The sequence below is a fragment of the Hyla sarda genome, chromosome 8 (genome assembly GCF_029499605.1).
Source record: "Hyla sarda isolate aHylSar1 chromosome 8, aHylSar1.hap1, whole genome shotgun sequence".
NCBI lineage: Eukaryota > Metazoa > Chordata > Amphibia > Anura > Hylidae > Hyla > Hyla sarda.
In genome coordinates, this window is record NC_079196.1 from 107,659,468 (window position 1) to 107,680,897 (window position 21,430).

General features: G+C 39.3%; 1 protein-coding gene across 1 annotated transcript; it reads left to right on the forward strand.

Annotated features, from left to right (window-relative positions):
* The first annotated feature begins 1,049 nt into the window (after window positions 1-1,049).
* Window positions 1,050-20,359, forward strand: FAM237A (family with sequence similarity 237 member A). Its single transcript, XM_056534979.1, has 3 exons — window positions 1,050-1,128; window positions 17,351-17,765; window positions 20,209-20,359. Exons 2-3 carry the CDS (start codon window positions 17,366-17,368, stop codon window positions 20,340-20,342), a joined length of 534 nt encoding a protein of 177 aa, XP_056390954.1. The 5' UTR covers window positions 1,050-1,128; window positions 17,351-17,365; the 3' UTR covers window positions 20,343-20,359.
* Window positions 20,360-21,430: the final 1,071 nt, after the last annotated feature.

Below are 21,430 nucleotides of genomic sequence, written 5' to 3' on the forward strand. Positions count from 1 at the left end.
GCATCCACATACGATACTTTTGTATGTCGGGGCCATCGCATAAATGGCTATCCGACAGCGCAGACTGCTTCAGCTGCCACCGGATAGCAGTTTACGGTAGTAGCTTACTCCTTGGGATCCCCTGCATCGCTGGCGCTCTCCTTTGTCGTCATCACATCGCCGCACACGCCGTCCCGTCATCCAATAGGAGCGGCGTGCATAGTGACGTGATGGCGGCGACAGAGAGCGACGTTCCCAGGCAGCAGAGACCGTCCCGGAGCGTCAGGGACACCACGGGGACGCAGCCACAGCGATGGAGAGCGACATCCAGGACAGCAGTGACGAGCGGTGACGGTCCGGAGCAGTGGGGACACGTGAGTATAACCTCCAATACCATTGGTCTTCAACCTGCGGACCTCCAGATGTTGCAAAACTACAATTCCCAGCCGTTGGCTGTCCGGGCTTGCTGGGAGTTGTAGTTTTGCAACATCAGGAGGTCTACAGGTTGGAGACCACTGTCCTATACTTTACATTGCACAATGTTTTCAACAAACAATGGTTCATTTGGAACGGATTACCATGGTATGTTGAGGGACCACTGTATTATGGTATAGCTCGTGGTTGTGTTTACAGGGAATAGTAAATGATTAGTGTGTGTATGCAGCAGGAAGAGATACCATATAACCTTATTGCTGCCAGCATGTCTATCAAGCAGCTGACTTATCTTTCTTACGTCTTCCTGAAGCTTGTACACGAGAACAATATAAAATCGCACCTGATGACGGGAGTCTGACACAAGGCGCAGTTACTAATCTGACCCCAACTTAAACCTCAATCTCATATTACAGCTAAATGAGGCTATTTGCAAAAGACCAGAGGCAATTCCATATTGTACTGAGCTAATAGAGGATTACCGGGTATTTATCAAAGAGGAAGAGAAAATCACTGCACTGAGTGTTCAATGAGATCTCCAATGGGTGGACGATTCTCCACTGAGCTTTGACGTCCAGGCACACGAGTCCCGGGCACTCCCCCTTCTTAAAAAGAGCAACTGAAGCCTTGTGAGTTGTGGAGCAGACTGGAGTCAAGGGCAGGCTAACAAGTGTCACCTTAGGGGTTAAAGGACCCGACAGACAGAGACTTCAAGAGGTAAGAAGCAAATATACACTGCACAATGCAAGGACACAGCATGTACATAGACATCTGTAGAAGAGTAGTAGAAATAGTGCAGAGGGAAATAAAAGCTTAAGAAGCCAATATAACACAGTATGTAGCAGGGCGTGCAGAACTACAGCCATAGAAATAAAGATAGAGTTAAGAAGTCAGTGTGACAGTATGTAGTAGGGGGTGCAGAACTACAGCCATACAAATAAAGATAGAGTTAAGAAGTCAGTATGACAGTATGTAGCAGGGCGTGCAGAACTACAGCCATAGAAATAAAGATAGAGTTAAGAAGTCAGTGTGACAGTATGTAGTAGGGGGTGCAGAACTACAGCCATACAAATAAAGATAGAGTTAAGAAGTCAGTATGACAGTATGTAGCAGGGGGTGCAGAACTACATCCATAGAAATAAAGATAGAGTTAAGAAGTCAGTATGACAGTATGTAGCAGGGGGTGCAGAACTACATCCATACAAATAAAGATAGTTAAGAAGTCAGTATGACAGTATGTAGCAGTGGGTGCAGAACTACAGCCATAGAAATAAAGATAGAGTTAAGAAGTCAGTATAACAGTATGTAGCAGGGGGTGCAGAACTACAGCCATACAAATAAAGATAGAGTTAAGAAGTCAGTATAACAGTATGTAGCAGGGGGTGCAGAACTACATCCATAGAAATAAAGATAGAGTTAAGAAGTCAGTATAACAGTATGTAGCAGGGGGTGCAGAACTACAGCCATACAAATAAAGATAGAGTTGAGAAGTCAGTATGACAGTATGTAGCAGGGGGTGCAGAACTACAGCCATAGAAATAAAGATAGAGTTAAGAAGTCAATATAACAGTATGTAGCAGGGGGTGCAGAACTACATCCATACAAATAAAGATAGAGTTGAGAAGTCAGTATGACAGTATGTAGCAGGGGGTGCAGAACTACATCCATAGAAATAAAGATAGAGTTAAGAAGTCAGTATAACAGTATGTAGCAGGGGGTGCAGAACTACAGCCATACAAATAAAGATAGAGTTGAGAAGTCAGTATGACAGTATGTAGCAGGGGGTGCAGAACTACAGCCATACAAATAAAGATAGAGTTAAGAAGTCAGTATAACAGTATGTAGCAGGGGGTGCAGAACTACATCCATACAAATAAAGATAGAGTTGAGAAGTCAGTATGACAGTATGTAGCAGGGGGTGCAGAACTACAATAATAAAAATAAAGATAGAGTTGAGAAGTCAGTATCATTTACAAGTCAGGGGGCATCATAGCATTTACAGAGAAAACTGGAAGAATAAAAGTTTTAGTAGATAGAATATAAGTAAAATAGTTAAGAAACCAGTATAAAGAGTACAGAATAGCCTCAGCAGAAGTGGATATAAAGCAGAGGGATTCATGGAGCAAAGAGCAGTTCACGAAGCATTGTAGGATTTCTGCATGAGAATATAAGAATGGCTGCACAGTCTGTGGAGGATGGGGAGTGGATCAAAGAGGAAAGAAACTACATAGAATTCATTCACAAGTCAGGGGCACCCAGTAACATGTATGGAGAGGAAGATAGACATTCGGAGAGTTCAGTATACTGAATACTGTGTAGGACCATACATGTTACACACAGGGGACCAATAATTCTAAGGAAAAGTAATAGAACTTGAATGGAACAGCAGACAATAGTGGGGGCAGTCAGCACCATGGACAGCCACACTAATACTGGAGTCCAGACACTTGTCTCCTACACAAATAGCTTTTTATAACTTAGCATCACAACAGACTAATATAAAATAATATATCTATCTGTCTCAGCGGTCTTCAAACTGTGGCCCTCCAGATGTTGCAAAACTACAACTCCCAGCATGCTCTGTCCGGGCATGCTGGGAATTGTAGTTTTGCAACATCTGGAGGGCCACAGTATGAAGACCACTGATCTATCTAATATATCTTATGTCTATCTATCTAATGTCTGTCTATCTATCTTATGTCTGTCTATTTATCTATCTATCTTTCTATCTATCTTATGTCTGTCTATTTATCTATCTATCTTTCTATCTATCTTATGTCTGTCTATTTATCTATCTATCTATCTATCTTATGTCTGTCTATTTATCTATCTATCTATCTATCTTATGTCTGTCTATCTATCTATCTATCTTATGTCTGTCTATCTATCTATCTATCTATCTATCTTATGTCTGTCTATCTATCTATCTATCTATCTTATGTCTGTCTATTTATCTATCTATCTTTCTATCTATCTTATGTCTGTCTATTTATCTATCTATCTATCTATCTATCTATCTTATGTCTGTCTATCTATCTATCTATCTATCTTATGTCTGTCTATTTATCTATGGCTATCATATATCTATCTATCATCTTGTATATCTTGTCTATCTATCTATCTATCTATCTATCAGCTATCTATCTTATGTCTGTCTATTTATCTATCCATCTATCATCTATCTTATGTCTTTCTATGTATCTATCAATCTATCATATATCTATCTATCATCTTGTATATCTTGTCTATCTATCTATCTATCTATCTATCTTATGTCTGTCTATTTATTTATCTATCTATCTATGGTATCTATATTACTATCTTATGTCTGTCTATTTATCTATCTATCTATCATCTATCTTATGTCTTTCTATTTATCTATCAGTCTATCATATATCTATCTATCATCTTGTATATCTTGTCTATCTATCTATCTATCTATCTATCTTAACCTATTTTATCAATTAAACGTCTGTTTATGTAACATATTTAACCCTTTATACATTCATTGTTTAAAAGTATCTACTATTATTATTAGTAGTAGTAGTATTCTACTATTACTATTATTATTATTAGTAGTAGTAGTAGTAGTATTCTACTATTATTATTATTATTAGTAGTAGTAGTAGTAGTAGTAGTAGTATTCTACTATTATTATTATTATTATTATTATTAGTAGTAGTATTCTACTATTATTATTATTAGTAGTAGTAGTATTCTACTATTATTATTATTAGTAGTAGTAGTATTCTACTATTATTATTAGTAGTAGTAGTAGTAGTAGTAGTATTCTACTATTATTATTATTATTAGTAGTAGTAGTAGTATTCTACTATTATTATTTTAGTAGTAGTATTCTACTATTGCTATTATTATTATTATTATTAGTAGTAGTAGTAGTAGTAGTATTCTACTATTATTATTATTATTAGTAGTAGTAGTAGTAGTAGTATTCTACTATTATTATTTTAGTAGTAGTATTCTACTATTGCTATTATTATTATTATTAGTAGTAGTAGTAGTAGTAGTAGTAGTAGTATTCTACTATTATTATTTTAGTAGTAGTATTCTACTATTGCTATTATTATTATTATTAGTAGTAGTAGTAGTAGTAGTAGTAGTAGTAGTATTCTACTATTATTATTATTATTTTTAGTAGTAGTAGTAGTATTTTACTATTACTATTATTCTACTATTCTACTAAGTATTATACTATTACTATGTAGAGGCAAAGATAACAATCATTAATGCATTATTTAAAAAAAAAAAATTTTGAGGACACTAGATTCTGGGCAGTTGTATGTTGTACAAAGATTGTTTTTATATAAAATTCCGAAACATTAACTATGGATAAGGTCTAAAATTCTTCTGTTCAATATTTGTTTGATAATGGAGGTTTTTTTCTTTTTATTATGGAAAAAATAGCCCGGCAGCATTTCTGTAACTCTCTTACCACACTGACCATTTTAGTCTCATTATAAAAAGTTACACAAATATAACATATTGGTGAAGTATGTATTTTGTTATGTATCTGTATGATAAACACCCTTTAGTTAAAAAGTACAATTCTCAATTATGTTACATGATTATTCTATTTGCAGTTCTGAAAAACATAATGTAGGAAATATTTGGTTTGGTACCATGGTGGAGAGAAGAATTATCTCTTGTTAGGTTATGATTAGGATATATTGGAAATACTCCACACATAAATACACTGCTCAAAAATATAAAGGGAACACTTAAACAACACAATGTATCTCTAAGTCAATCACACTTCTGTGAAATCACACTGTCCACTCAGGAAGCAACACACAATCAATTTCACATGCTGTTGTTCAAATGGAACAGACAACAGGTGGAAATTATAGGCAATTAGCAAGACACCCCCAATAAAGGAGTGATTCTGCAGGTGGTGACCACAGGCCACTTCTCAGTTCCTATGCTTCCTGGCTGATGTTTTGGTCACTTCTGAATGCTGGCGGTGCTTTCACTCTAGTGGTAGCATGAGACGGAGTCTGCAACCCACACAAATGGCTCAGATAGTGCAGCTCATCCAGGATGGCACATCAATGCGAGCTGTGGCAAGAAGGTTTGCTGTGTCTGTCAGCATAGTGTCCAGAGCATGGAGGCTCTACCAGGAGACAGGCCAGTACATCAGGAGATGTGGAGGAGGCCGTAGGAGGGCAACAACCCAGCAGCAGGACTGCTACCTCTGCCTTTGTGCAAGGAGGAGCAGGAGGAGCACTGCCAGAGCCCTGCAAAATGACCTCCAGCAGGCCACAAATGTGAATGTGTCCACTTAAACAGTCAGAAAAAGACTCTATGAGGGTGGTATGAGGGCCCGACGTCCACAGGTGGGGGTTGTGCTTACAGCCCAAGACCGTGCAGGATGTTTGGCATTTGCCAGAGAACACCAAGATTGGCAAATTCACCACTGGCACCTTGTGTTCTTCACAGATGAAAGCAGATTCACACTGAGCACATGTGACAGACATGACAGATGTGACAGTCTGGAGATGCCGTGGAGAACATTCTGCTGCCTGTAACATCCTCCATCATGACTGGTTTGGTGGTGGGTTAATAATGGTGTGGGGTGGCATTTCTTTGGGGGGCCGCACAGCCCACCATGTGCTTGCCAGAGGTAGTCTGACTGACATTAGGTACCAAGATGAGATCCTCAGGCCCCTTGTGAGACCATATGCTCGTGCAGTTGGCACTGAGTTCCTCCTAATGCAAGACGATGCTAGACCTCATGTGGCTGGAGTGTGTCAGCAGTTCCTGCAAGAGGAAGGCATTGATGCTATGGACTGGCCCGCCCGTTCCCCAGACCTGAATCCGACTGAGCACATCTGGGACATCATGTCTCGCTCCATCCACCAACACCACGTAGCACCACAGACTGTCCAGGAGTTAGCTGCCACCTCATCAGGAGCATGCCCAGGCATTGTAGGGAGGTCATATGGGCACTTGGTGGCCACACACACTACTGAGCCTCATTTTACTTGTTTGAAGGACATTATATAAAAGTTGGATCAACCTGTCGTGTGGTTTTCCACTTTGATTTTGAGTGTGACTCCATATTCAGACCTCCACGGGTTAATAAATTTGATTTCCATTGATAATTTTTGTATGATTTTGTTGTCAGCACATTCAACTATGTAAAGACGAAAGTATTTCAAACGATTAGTTCATTCATTCAGATCTAGGATGTGTTATCTTCCCATTTTTTTTTTGAGCAGTGTACATATATCTTTGACTTCTTGAACTGCTGTAGTAGATTTATATTTTCCTTCTTAAGGACTAACAATTAAGTATATTTCGTAGACTCAATCTCATTTCCTGTACAATAATTGAGCCAATAGAGATTAGAAAATCTGCAATCTCTGGAGACCATCATCATTAAAAGAATTATTCCTTAATGCAGAAATGATGCCTTTTTTAAGTATTCTTCCTATTTACCTTATGTGTGTATGCTAAACTATACTGTTGTATACTATTGCTCACTTTAAACTATGAATTGCCTTTAATATATAGCTTATACATGTCGTCATTTCTGATACTATGTAATTTCACATTACAGTAGTCAGATGTTGTGGGCTGCTCAGCATTCAGTTCTGCTCCATCTCGGATTTTGGCTTACCTGGAACAAAGCTGTGAACTTTGAACAGACCATTAGGTGCTAAATTAGATGTAAAACCATATATAGATGAGACACAATTTGATTACCAAGTGTATCTGTTAAAACAAGTAATGTAGGAACATTGACATTGTGTAAGTATTAGCATTTGGGAAAGCCTTTGCTTTTTCGTGCAATCACTTAAAAGTGTATTCACACGTATAGTATCCTGCACATATTTGATGTGTAGGTTTTGATGCTGTGTATTTTCCTACCCATTGAATTCCATAAGTAGCAAAATCATCTGTATATTTTGCTACCCATTGACTTTAATGGGTAGGAAAATACACAGCAGTAAATATGCAACCAAATATGGCATGTGTAGCCCTACCCTAAGGGTACATTGACACGTACAGGATCTGCTGCATATTTTTGCTGCAGTTAGATTTTGCTACCCATCGAAGTAAATGAGTAACAAAATCAGCTGCACAAAAATTAGCATCAAATATGCAGCAGATTCTGTACTTGTACCCTAAGGATGTATATACACATACAGTATCTTGCTGTAAAATAACGTGGCACTCCACTTTGCAGTGAAAAGTAGAAAGTATTTATTGTGCAATCTATATAAATACTAAATACTTTCTACTTTTTACCACAAAGTGGAGTGCCACGTTATTTAATTCAGCTATATATATACGGATTGGGACCCTACTTGTGCACCCATGCATTTCGAAAGTATTTTGTGCATATTTGATGCGCAGGATTTAAAGCTGCATATTTAAAGCAGTGTTAATTAATTAGTTTACAATAATCTGTAGCTTTAAAGGAAATTTGTCACCAGTGTCACCTGCATTAACCTGTCAGTACTGACAGATTAGTGACAACGGTACTTGCCTGACAATGGTACTTACCTTGTCCCATTCCGTGGTGGGGATCTCCGGTAATCTTGTCCATTAGCTCCGCTCCAGGCACCCAGCTTGGAGCACGGGCGGAGCTTAGTGACGTCACTGCTGCTGCTCCCTGCTGGGTCCCTCTGCTGGAGAACAGCAGCGGTGACATCACTAAGCTCCACCCATGTTCAGACCCGGGTGCCCGGAGCGGAGCCAATGGACAAGATTACCGGAGATCCCCACCACGGAACGGGAAAAGGTGAGTACCGTTGTCATCAGTGTCCCCTTTACTATCTGTCGGTACCGACAGGTTAGTGCAGGTGACACTGGTGACAGATTTCCTTTAAATCCTGTGCATAAAATATGCACAAGATACTGTATGCGTGAATGCACCCTTAGGGTGCATTCATATATACAGGATATGCTGCATATTTTGTGCAGCTTATTTTACCCCCCATTAACTTCAATGGGTAGCCAAATCAACTGCATAAAATATGCAGCAAAAATATGCATCAGATCCTTTACGTGTGAATGTGCCATATTTTGCTGTTTATTTGCTGCTGCATATTTTTCTACCCATTAAAGTTGAAGGGTAGCAGAATAAGCAGCTGATTTTGCTACCCATTGACTTCAATGGGTAGGAAAATACACAGCAGCAAATACGTTGCAGAATATGGCATGAGTGACCCTGTGAATAGACTATTATAGTATAATAGAATGCAGCCAGTATAACCTGTCATTAGATTATTAGAAAATGAGTGTCAGTGTTTTACTTGAATATTGCTATAAGCAACCAGATTTCCTTAAAAGATCATTCAAAAATGGGAAGAAATAGAGAAATTGAGACCTTCATATTAATTATTCATTTGGGAAAAACGTTCATAAACAGTATAAACCTGATTATATTTGGGCAGCTGTCTAGAAAGAGCTGGCAGGAAGAGAAGTCACTTCTATTGCTGGATCTTCTACCCATTTGAAAACTTGTGTCAGAATAGAGCAAATCTGACTTGAGTCACATTGTACCACCAGCACGTTTGTAGTAACTGTAGTGTAGATTCCAGGTTGAATATCTTCATATTTTCCTAGAGCAAATCTTCTAATTATTTTTTTTTTTATTGGGTCCTCATCAGTTGGAATCTGGTGATACATGGTCCTCACAGTTGGCTAAAGTTCTTGCCAAAAGTCTATATCAATTTATTTTCAGTGTATCTTCTAAACCCAGTATAACCTAAAAAGCCACACAGCGAGTTATTAATTTGGCCAAAACTATGATAAATAATGTGAAAAGTACATCAACAACTGTGCTTTATGAACAACTGTTGGGCTTCTCACTAGCGAGCCTTTATGAACAGTTTAAAAGGCTCTGGTTTAGAGAGCAGTGTGTGGGTCTTACTGCAGAGTTTTCATGGTTCCTTAAATGGGTACTCCACCCCTAAACATCTTAGATATCTGATCGCAGGGGTTTAGCCACTACTGATGATAATGATACCTTAGCGATCCCCAGTCCTTGCTCCGTTCGCCCGCTATCATTCTTATTTGGATGTTAGGCTTGGCGGGCGGAGCTGCAGGAGCGTGCTGATGTCATGGCTGCTGCTTCTTCAGGGCTACTTGCAGCCAGGCCTTGAGCGCCACCTACACACCAAGCCTGCCGCCTCAATAAGGAGGATAATGGGCGAACGGGGCCGCAGATCAGGGATAGGTAAGTATCATTATCATCAGTGTCTGTGATGACAGACTCCCTTTAAAGAGGTTATCCAGGATAACCGTTGCTTTTCATATCCTGAATCAATCAATACTACATTTATATAGTTTTTTAATGTTTTACTAATTTACGAAATTACAGAATCTTATACAAAATTTCCCTGCATGGCCAGTTCATTATTTTTTTTCATGTAATAAATAGGAAAAAGGTGTAATTTTAAATATACATATATTGTTCACACCTTTAGAAACCAGCCATACTTGTTTGGCCGCTATGGGAAATTGGGCTACACTGCTACCTTTTTACAGTGGTAGTATAGCTGCCAACCACAAGTCTCCTGTGCCAGGCATCCATGCTAACTGCAAGGACTGGGGAAACCTCTAATCCTGGCAGTGACCAACGCATGTATGGGATCTGTGGGGCTCTGTCACCCCATTGGCAGCCTGATGACATGATTGCGGTGCCAGAAGCATGGCTGGATAGATTGACTTGCCTGACAAAATTCTGAGATAATACACCACTCTACAAGATGGCAGGTGAAAGTCCCTTTATGGAACTAGTTGAAAAGAAAAAAAAATAATAATTATTAAAAAAAAATTCCCATACAAAGTAAAGTTTTTAATAAAACTTTTTGCAGAATCTCATGTATGTGACTGTGGGTAAAAATAGGAAAAAATGTATACTCACCTACTTTAATCCCTTGTAGCTGCCGTTTGGACACTCCTGGTCCCTCGTCCTCTCAACAGCTTTCTGGTTCTTGAGACACCTATAATACTTGCTGGAACTACCCCTCTCAGCCAATCACTGAATGAGGCGAAACATCACTGTGGCCAGTGATTGGGTAAATAGGGCAGTTCCTGCGAGAACAATGCATCATCAGGAACAAGGAAGCAGTCTAGAGGGTGTGACATTAGGAGCATCAGCGTAGCAACTATGGGAGATAATGGCAGATAAGTATATGTTGTTTTTACCCCAGCCACATGGTTATCATTCTGAAAAATTACTTTTCTAAATCAATTTTCTACTTATGAAATGAGGACAGTATGCTAAAGTTCTATGCATGCTTCTTCATGCTTCACACTGTTGGGATGACTTAATTTTACCTATCTCTCCTGATCATTTACCTAACAAACAACCCCATATTATTATTCTTCAGGCATTACCTTCATATATTTCACTAGAACAGCACCCAACAGAGGTTTCAGCATTGCCTTCTTTGCCAGTACAGTTTGGGGAATCATTCCTTTCATGCAATAAATCAACATTTCAGCACTATTGTTTGTTATTTTTACTTCAGTTATTTTCTATGGGTATAATCCTGTTGCCCCAGGAGCCATGTAGCTATGTCATATTGAACATCTTGGCACAGTAGTATAGCACTGTAGCATTTATTAGGTAGGGTTAAATAGGTCCAACTATGCCTTGCTTGGACACTATTGCGGGGCAATTGTCATCAATAGCATCAATACATGATAAGAGAACTAGGAATTTCACATACCCTGGCACTAGAGCTGAGAGACTCACTGATGGAATAGACCTAATTGCAGAGGGAGAATTCCAACAGCTATGGTAATGCCCAAGAGTGACAGAGCTTGAGTGGAGACAGAAGACACAATAGCTCTGTGCCACTTAAGCGGCTACACTGGGTAGTCTACAGTGAAATCGCTGTGTAAAAATAAAATTGCAGAGGCCAATGGACTACAGATAGAGACTGGAAGTAAGAGAGTCCCAGAAGACAACAAACTCAAATCCAAGCAATGGTTAGTCTTAACATAATCTTTCCCTGAAGTTCATAGACAGAGGGTTTTTGTTCCCCGAGAACATAAAGTGTGTTGAGACCCTTGTTCATCGATGTCACAAACTGTGGTAGGAATCACAATCTTCATTGAATGTGTATTAGACTCTGACAGTGACTTATATCTCCGAAATTAAAAGAATTTAGCAGTTGAATATAACCTGCCTAGCCCTTCTTTCCCCTGACCTCATCTGTCAGGTGGGAGTCGTGAGCCCCCATACATATTAGTTGGTTGGCCATTCCCACTAAAATCAGTGAGTAGGGGTGTTGCTGGGGGTTGCTAACGGTGCTACAGACCTGGGTGTCAGGCCAATAGCCCTGGGTCTCAGGCCGGAGCTTTAAAAAAAAAAAAAGTTTAAAAAAATTATTGCCACCACTACTTTAAGACAGCGGTGGCTTCTGGCATGAGGCATGGCATGACGTGCTGTGCATAGGCACATCAAATGCTGTGCATGAGCCTCCCTCTGGGCCATTACACCAGCCCCCAAGTCCTATGAGATTGGGCAGCTGCAGAGGCTGTTGGGAGCAGAAGTGCCCTGCACAGGCATGCATGTCTGCTCTAAGCCTGCAAGTGTCGGGGTAATAAAATTCCTTGCATCCTGGACAAATCACACCCGGGCCAAGTGGGGGCAAGGAGTGATGGCTGACATAGTCGCGCAGCCTCTGACCCGATCCCCGTACCCTTATGAACCTTGGTTATCTCCCGGTCAGGAGGGTGAGTGTACTGGTGCGGGGGGTTGGGGATTAGTGTTATGTGTGTATGCATAAAAGATGTATGTATGTATGTATGACAGATGTATGTATAAGATGTGTGTATGTATAATAGATGTATGACAGATGTATGTATGAGATGTGTGTATGTATAATAGATGTATCTATGTATGTATGACAGATGTATGTATGAGATGTATGTATGTATAATAGATGTATGCATGCATGTATGTATGATAAATGTGTGTATGATATATGTTTGTATGTATAATAGATGTATGTATGCATGATGTATGAATGATAGATGTGTGTATGTATGATAGATGTTTGCATCTTAAGTAATGTATGCATCTTAAGGAATTAAGTAGATGTACAGTATGCATCTTAAGGAATTAAGTAATGTAATAGACAGACCCTAATTTTTAATATTCAAGGACTCTATAGTGACAGGGTATGTTTCCCAGGACTGGCACATAGCAAATGCGGTGCCAATATTTAAAAAGGGATCAAAAGGTGACCCTGGGAATTATAGGCCTGTTAGTTTAACCTCTGTTGTATGTAAATTGTTTGAGGGTTTTCTAAGAGATACCGTTTGAAGTATCTTGATAAAATGAAATGTATGACCCCCAAATCAGCATGGGTTTATGAAGGATCGGTCTTGTGAAACTAACCTGATCAGCTTTTATGAGGAGGTGAGCTCCTGACTGGACCAGGGGGAATCGCTAAATGTTGTATATCTTGATTTTTCCAAAGAATTTAATACAGTGCCACATAAAAGGTTGGTGTATAAAATTAGAAGGATTGGGCTGAGGGAAAATGTGTGCAAGTGAGTAAGTAGCTGGCTCAATGATAGGAAACAGAGGGTGGTTATTAATGGTACCTATTCTGATTGGGTGACTGTTACTAGTGGGGTACCACAGGGGTCCGTCTTGGGTCCTATTCTATTTAATATATTTATTATTGACCCTATAGAGGGGTAGAATAGTAAGTAGCAATCTTTGCAGATGATACTAAACTCTGTAAAGAGGAATGTGCAATGTTACAAATGGATCTGGATAGGTTGTAGGCTTGGGCTGAGAAGTGGCAGATGAGGTTCAACACTGATAAATGTAAGGTAATGCACATGGGGAGGAAAAATGGGATTATGTATTAAATGGGAGCACACTTGGAATGACTGACATGGAAAAGGACTTAGGGGTCTTAGTTAACAGTAAATTTAGCTGCAGTGACCAATGTTGGGCAGCTGCTGCCAAGGCAAATATTATCATGGGGTGCATCAATAGGGGCATAGATGCCCACGACAAGGAGATAATTCTACCACTGTACAAATCACTAGTCAGACCACACATAGAATACGGTGTACAGTACTGGGTATCAGTGTAAAGAAAGATATATATAACCAGGATTGTATTTATAACAAGGGGCATCCTCTTCGTTTAGAGGAAAGAAGGTTTCTACACCAGCACAGAGGGGGGTTCTTTACTGTAAGGGCAGTGAGACTGTGGAACTCTCTCCTGGAGGAGGTGGTCATGGTGAACTCGGTAAAAGAGTTCAAACGGGGCCTGGATGCATTTTTGGAGAGTAATAACATTACAGGTTATGGATACTAGATTTATAGGGACAGAACATTGATCCAGGGATTTATTCTAACTGCCATATTTGGAGTCTGGAAGCAATTTTTACCTTGAGTATGAGGTTTTTTTTTCCTTCGTCTGGATCAACTCAGTAGGGACTCATTAGGGATATAGGTTGAACTCGATAGACTCTTGTCTTTTTTCAACCTTATGAACTATGTTACTATGTATGTTTGTATAAAAGATCTATGCATGTATGTATGATAGATGTGTGTATGTATAATATATCTCTGCATTTATGTATGAATGATAGATGTGTGTATGCATGATAGAGGTATGTATGCATGTTTGATATATGTATGTAAGTATATGTATGATGTGTGTGTACTTATGATATATGTATGTATGATAGGTGTGTGTGTGTGTTTGTATTTTTTATAACTGTCTGTCATACATACATCAGTCATATAGACATCTATCATGCATACATATCCACACACACAAAATCTATCATACATACATTCATATACACATGACTTAAAGATCTGGAGGGGAGAAGAGTCTGGAGAAAGACTAAGGGTTCGGATGGGGGGGTGAGAAGCCTGAGGGATGTTTGGGTCAGAAGGGACATTTGACAGAGGAGCCTGGAGGAGGACAGTGGGATCTGGAGGAGGAGGACAGAGGAATCTGGAGAAAGAGGAAAGAGGAGCCGGGAGAAAGACTAAGGGGTCTAGAGGAGGCGGACAGAGGAGTCTGGAGGAGAACAGAGTATTCTGGAGGAGGAGGTGGACAGAGGGGTCTGGAAGGGGAAAACTGAGGGGTCTGAAAGAGAAGGCAGACAAAGGGGTTTGGAGGAGGACAGAGGGGTCTAAAGGTGGAGAAGGATAGATTGGTCTGGGAAAGGGGGACAGAGAAATCTGGAGGAGACGAAGGACAGAGGGGTCTGAAGGAGGAGGACAGTGTAGGGGTGGGATTCATCTGAACTAAGTAGAGACAGTATGTGGCAGTATTATTAATTAATTAATAATTAATTAATTATAATTTATTTATTATTATTTAATTATTAATAATGTATTATTATTAATATGGGTACAGTGTGTGGCAGGGGGTACAGTTTCTGGCAGAGTTATATTTAGGGGTACAGTGTATGGCAGAGTTATATTCAGGTGGCACAGTTTCTGCCAGGGTTATATATAGGGGTACAGTGTATGGCAGAGTTATATTCAGGTGGCACAGTTTCTGGCAGGATTAGAAAGAGGATGAGGATATGCTATCAATGTGAGGAACCAATGATGTCCAGGTGTCAGACTCTGCAGAGAAGATGTAGATAGAAGACCTGGCGCCTGTACCAGATGAAGAAAAGGAAAGACAACAGAGAAAACGTCACTCAGGTCACTAATACCATTGTGTATTCTCCTGACTGTCCCATTAGCTGTAGTCACTGATATAATTGTATATTCTCCTATCAGAGCTGGAGTCACTTGTAAGTTCTGTAGTTATGATGGGTGACAATGTACTCCAACCTGTGGCTCTCCAGCTGTTACAACACTACAACTCTCATAATGCCTGAGGCACTTCAGGCATGATGGGAGATGTAGCTTTACAACAGCTGCAGAGCCACTTAAACTAAGGTGATCGGTTGCGGTCTCTGCAGTCGGACCCCCACCAAAAAATGATATGCTTATGCACTAGTGTAGTATAATGGGGGTAGTCTAATAATCTCATCCCCATTAAACTATTGTAATGCTAGCTGTGTGTTTGTATACTATACTAGTGCTTGCTGGGTGTATGCATATATATATATATATATATATATATATATATATACTGTATATGGTCTGTGGTGGTAATATTGGTAGTTGTCAGTCTGTCAGTATAGTAGGTCCTCCTAAGCTCAGGTGACAGGCTGATAATGTTATTGCTCTTAGAGGTATTCACAAAATTTAAAGTTTTGGTAGTGTACATGCAGTGTACAGTAGTGAGCAAAAGTATTAAAGAAGGCGATTGGGTGTGGTTAGAGGCATGTTTGAGGGTGTGTTTAGGGGACATGGTTGAGGGTGGGGTTAGGGGCATGGCTTAGGGTGTGGTTAGGCTGTGGGCTCTAGTCCTAGGTCTTTTAGAGACCTAGCAACGCCCCTGGTGTATGGCTAGCTATACATATAACAATTTAATATGCTGCCTTTTCCAAATCTTCAACAGGTCAACAGACCTCTTATTAAAGGTGTCATCAGCATCAGAGTAGATCACTCACAGCACCCCTGCCAATCAGTTATTTAGTGGGGCCAGAGCAGTCCCTGTGATCAACATACTATTATTAGCAGTGGTAAAGGTAATGCGACAGTGCCCCATTCACTACCCATTCCTGAATGCTGCAGTAACTTGCTCAACGGCTACCAACAGTGCAGAAATTGAGTTAGTACTTATTATGATATAAAGAACATTTTCTACTTTATTTTTTAAATGACTCTACTTTCTGTTCCACAACCTATGCAATGTCCTGTTATCAGAGATGTCTATAAGAGAATATATTCCCCAATGGGTCTGTTAGCAGTCCTTAAAGGGGTACTCCGGGTAACTAAACCCATATCCCATCCTTTCCTTCTCAACAGCCTATGTATTTGTCTAAATATCATTCATTAGCTATATAGAGTGGTTTCCCTCCTTCAGCTGTTACTTACATGCAAGGAGTGAGAGAAAAATGTAATTCTCTGATCCACTTTGTCTTGGTGTAAGCCCAAACTAGCCCCACTCTTCAAGACAACACCACATGATGATTTATGTCTGGTCTAGAGCTCTGGCTTCACAGCCACCCCCCCCCCCCCCCCTCCACTCCTCTCCCCGTGGGAAGAGCTTGCTGTGAGAGAAAAGCTCAGCGAAGATTCTAAGTCTCCTCAGCACTAATGCTCATTTCCTGTGTAGATCTAATGACTGACTGCTGCTATTCAGAGCATTGCATGATTTATTGCTGTAGATAGTCTGAAAGAAAAGACCTGTACAGTGTGTTTACAACATGCACACAGATAGTGAAAGCAGTTGGCTGGCAGCCATTAAACAGAGCTGCACTGACTACTGGGAGTTGTAGTTTCCAAACAAGGAAAAATTATATTTAGGAGATATCAGGGGCAAAAGGAGCAGCCAAAACCACATTGATAACTACAGGGGACACAGAACAGGTATTGTGGTGGCTTTGGGGCATTTTTATTTTTCCCTGGAGCACACCTTTAAGGGAGAAGCTGAATGCAGATAACAAACCAATCAGGAAATATATTCTCTGACATCAATGATAACAGGACACTGCAGAGGCTGCAGAACAGGAAGCCAAGGTGTTCGTAGCCTTTAAATTATCAGTATATGTATATTAAAGCATCTTAAGTGTGTTATATAACACTTAAAAATGATTTGTATGTTACTTTCTGTCTAGTTTCTATGTCACCATGAGAAAACTTTTAATCTCTGTTCTCTGAAAGCTTAGCGAACACATTAGGCCTTAAAGAGGGCAACTTCATCTTGCAATTTTTTCATGTTTTAGCAGCTATGACTTGAAAACATGAAACATTTTTAATGAGAGCAAAGTGTGATGCATGAATTATATTTACTCCTAATGTAGTATTCGTCTAATATCTTTTGTTTGTGTATTTTTATTTAAAGAGCACTTGAAGTGACATGTGCACTGGACGCACTGGACAAGCACACTATAGCATGCAGCTAACATGCTCACTGCTTTTCCTGGGAATATTTTTCATTCATACCATCTGCTGTCATGGTCAAGTTGACCCACTTGCCCTGGGTCGTGCAGACCCACAGTGCTGGGAGACATCAACAGCTATCTTACTGGAGATGAAAAAGCCCCGGATAGCTGATTCTGTGGCTGGATTCTGGGACTTCATGATATATCTAAAATCATCTGACAATTTTAAACATGGTGTTCTGTTTTGGGACCTAGCACAACTATTCTGGGATATCTATGTGGACTGTGTACTCTCCAGAACGCACGGGTTGGGCAGAAGACAGTTAAATGAAGAAGGGAAGAAAATAACTAATTTTGTGTCACAGTTCACATCAAGTAAGTCCATTGAGGTTTGGCCAAAGGAGCCACAACCTATGCAGTATACATCCAACATATAAACATCTACTGCCTGACATGGATATTGCCACATGTGTGACTTATAACAACACAATAAAAATGTGATATAAAAAACTACATGTAGTGTTACCTTTTAATAGTTTAGCATGTGCATTGATTTCTGAATATACTCTATAATGGTATCAAAAGAATATTTAGTTGTATTTCTCTGGTTTAAGATGTTCCAATAACAAGGCATTGCTGTCTCCCTCTACTGTTGGCTTCATAGTAAAGAAACCACTATGACATGCTTATAGGCAGCCATTGCAAGAAGTATATAGCATTCCATGCTTTCTATTCAACTGACTGGGAGACCATGTACCTGTACTGTAAATTATGGTTGCAATGAGTCTTCTGAAGCGGCAGATGCTCTTTCCACTAGGTCTCATCTCTGGATAATAAGAGGAGAATGCTAAGCAGTAATTCTGTGCTTTATGGCGTTCATTTGCTCTAATAGGGAATATAGATAGAAATTGTTATAATGAATAAAACCCTTTAAGGCAATTTATTTTGCTTGTGCATCCATCTATCTATCTATCTTTCTATCTATCTAATCCAATTGAAAGCAGCACCTCCTGAAGATAATGTGGTCGGGTGCAAGCCCTTGAACCTCGGTGCTCCGGTCCTTAGTAGATATAGATCAATGCAGGCAGCACACCAAAATCAGTGCAAAATTCAAGTGTTTATTCCAAGGAAAAAAGACAACGTTTCGGCGATCTCACGCCACGCCACTTGAAAATGGCTGTGTGAGATCGCCGAAACGTTGTCTCTTTTCCTTGGAATAAACACTTGAATTTTGCACTGATTTTGGTGTGCTGCCTGCATTGATCTATATCTATCTATCTATCTATCTATCTGCAAGCAACTATATTTATATTGGCTCATGAGAGATGAGGTTCCTTAGCTGAGGTAACAGTGAGCTTGAGTAGATTTCTAGCATAACTTTTGCCAGTTTCTGGTTGTGGCCATAACCCAATAAGCCCCACCCACTTTTCAGGAAAGTGTCATTAGCACAAAAGGGTAAAAAGTCACAATATTTTGTGTAAAACATAGTTTACATTAGTGACTTTTATATGGTAGAAAACAATCTAACCTTCTCTATTTTACTCTATTTTCTTGAAATAAAACAATGGAAATTTCAGTCTCCATTGTCTAATGTAAAAGAAATACTGGTCCTCTAAAAAGAATTATGCACGGGTAAAATGCTAGTGAAGCAAATTTACATATCTTTGTTCATCACTGTAACCATAACTTTTAGTATAAGCAAAGATAAACTTTGTTATGCTGGTATATACATTTTGCTGGTTGATCTTAAAACACGTCTGTTGAGTTATAGCAAAGAAAACATTGCTACAGAAGGCAGCCGGGTATTTACATATTACAATTGTGTAGATCCACAGTCCCCAAAGCTATATGGAAAAAATATGCGGTACACTATAAGTATTTAATATGAAAATAAATAAAATAAATACAATGCAGCTATAGTGTTCTATAGTCACCAATACAAATAGGGTTTAAAATATGATAAAAACCCTCCAATGACAGGTATGTATTTTTCTAAATGCTACAATACAGAAAGAGCCAGAAAGTCTCTAAAAAAAACAAGATAATGAAAAAAAATATAGAAAAATGGAAGAAATATTGTTATTTTCACTTTACATTACACTGTAGCTCCTAGAGTATAGGAGTTTTTCACAATAACCTCAGCCTAATGTTAGTCTTGTGAGCTGCATCCTATCTTTTGAGATGTCTCTTTGACATGTCAAAAGGGACTGGGATACGTCATAGGCTATGTGCTCCTTTAAGACACACTTTTTTTCATCTTTCTTTGTATTTTTTATGAAGCTTAAAACATTTTTGCCTAGGTCTTCATTAAAGGTTTTGCTTACTTTTGCTTCTACAGCCTTTGCAGCTTATAGTGTGAGCATTATTTTTCCTCCGTACTATATGATTCTCCCGTGCAGACTGCCTTGTAGCTGTTTATCCACCCTATGGGAGCCATCCTTTACTTGGTGTGTAACTTCCTTCCTCTTTCCTCTGCTGTCTCTGACACTGAGAGAGTAGAAAGTCTGTCTGAGGGACTATCTCTTTCTAAGTTGCAGCTATATGGTAGGAAATGTCTAATAAATTTACAAAGTTGCTTTATTTTGCATTCAGGAACTAAAATAATAATTTAAAAAATAAGTCTCAACAGTGTGGGAAACAGACAAATAGTTAAAAGAGTAGCAGACATATTAAAAGTGTAAATTCTAAATATGATAGTAGGGTAGGACTTAGTTATAATTACATTTGTTCAGGTTTCCTGCAGGCCACAGATAAATCAATGCCGGATGTAGAGTACATGTGTAAATTGCTTCATTGTGTTAACTCTTATTTCTTTCAGAAACAATTTCTCACCATCGAAGATCTGGTTTACCGAATCAAAAAGAACTCATTCAACAGTTAATAGGTGTCCAAATAGACAAAAGGGAATCCAGACTACTCAGCAGTATCAGGCGAGGAATCAAAAGGAAATAGCTTAAAATTGAAGCGAAGCCAAAACAACATTTTCATTGCCTTGTATTCAGTTTCTAGTTGCACTTCGATATATATATATATTAATTAATTTGTTTGATACAAACGTCTTCATAATAAATATGTTCATGAACACTTTATTCCAATCCAATCCTAGTTTCTTAAAGGGATATTCCAGCTTCAGAAAATTCCTGCTATTCTTTATATAATCAAAAGTTCAACATTTATCCAATATACTTTATTCAATGTTATTCAATAGAAAACGTCATTGTTTATTCTCAGGAGATAAAATCTGTCCTGTCCTGTGAGGTGAAGGGCTGTATCATAGCTGTGGCTTTACAACAGATAACCCCTAGGGGTTAATGAATCCTTCCAATGTCATGTGTGATTAAGATTAACCCCTTGGACATACATTTACATCCATTGTTGGCTACAGCTGTATGTAGCGCACTCAGCAACCAGGACTCGTAGCTAATGCCAAACATCGCCAATCGAGCTGATGTCCAGCATTAACCCTTAACACATCATGATCAAAGTTGCTTGCAACGTCTAAAACGGGAAAAACCTAATCCTGGATAGCTCAGTTTTAAAGGGGGAAAGGTTTAAAGTTATATCAGGAAGTATTACTTTACTGAGAGAGTAGTGGATGCATGGAAAAGCCTTCCCGCAGAAGTGGTCGCTGCAAATACAGTGAAGGAGTTTAAACATGCATGGGATAAGCATAAGGCTATCCTTCATATAAGATAGGGCCAGGGACTATTGATAGGATTCAGATTATTGGGCAGACTAGATGGGCCAAATGGTTCTTATCCGCCGACACATTCTATGTTTCTATGATCTGGATCACTGTGACAAAATCGCGGTACCCCGATCAGCTGAGAGGATGGTGGGAGGTCCCTTACCTAGCTTCTTGCTGTCTGATTGGTGCTCCAATGCTCCAGCACCGATAACACTGACCAATGCTGTGCAAAGGCATAGCATTGAACAGTGTATGCAAAAAAGTAATAAATGTGAATTAACCCCTTCCCTAATAAAAGTTTGAATCACTCCCCCACCTTTTCCCATTTTTTAAAATGAAATAATATAAACAT

What these genes read in the sequence shown, in the direction of transcription:
- FAM237A (XM_056534979.1), top strand. Translation starts at nt 17,366, where the DNA reads ATGTGCACTGGACGCACTGGACAAGCACACTATAGCATGCAGCTAACA. An exon ending in TGTGTCACAGTTCACATCAA is followed by an intron (nt 17,766 to 20,208) that starts GTAAGTCCATTG and finishes TATTTCTTTCAG; the next exon opens with AAACAATTTCTCACCATCGA.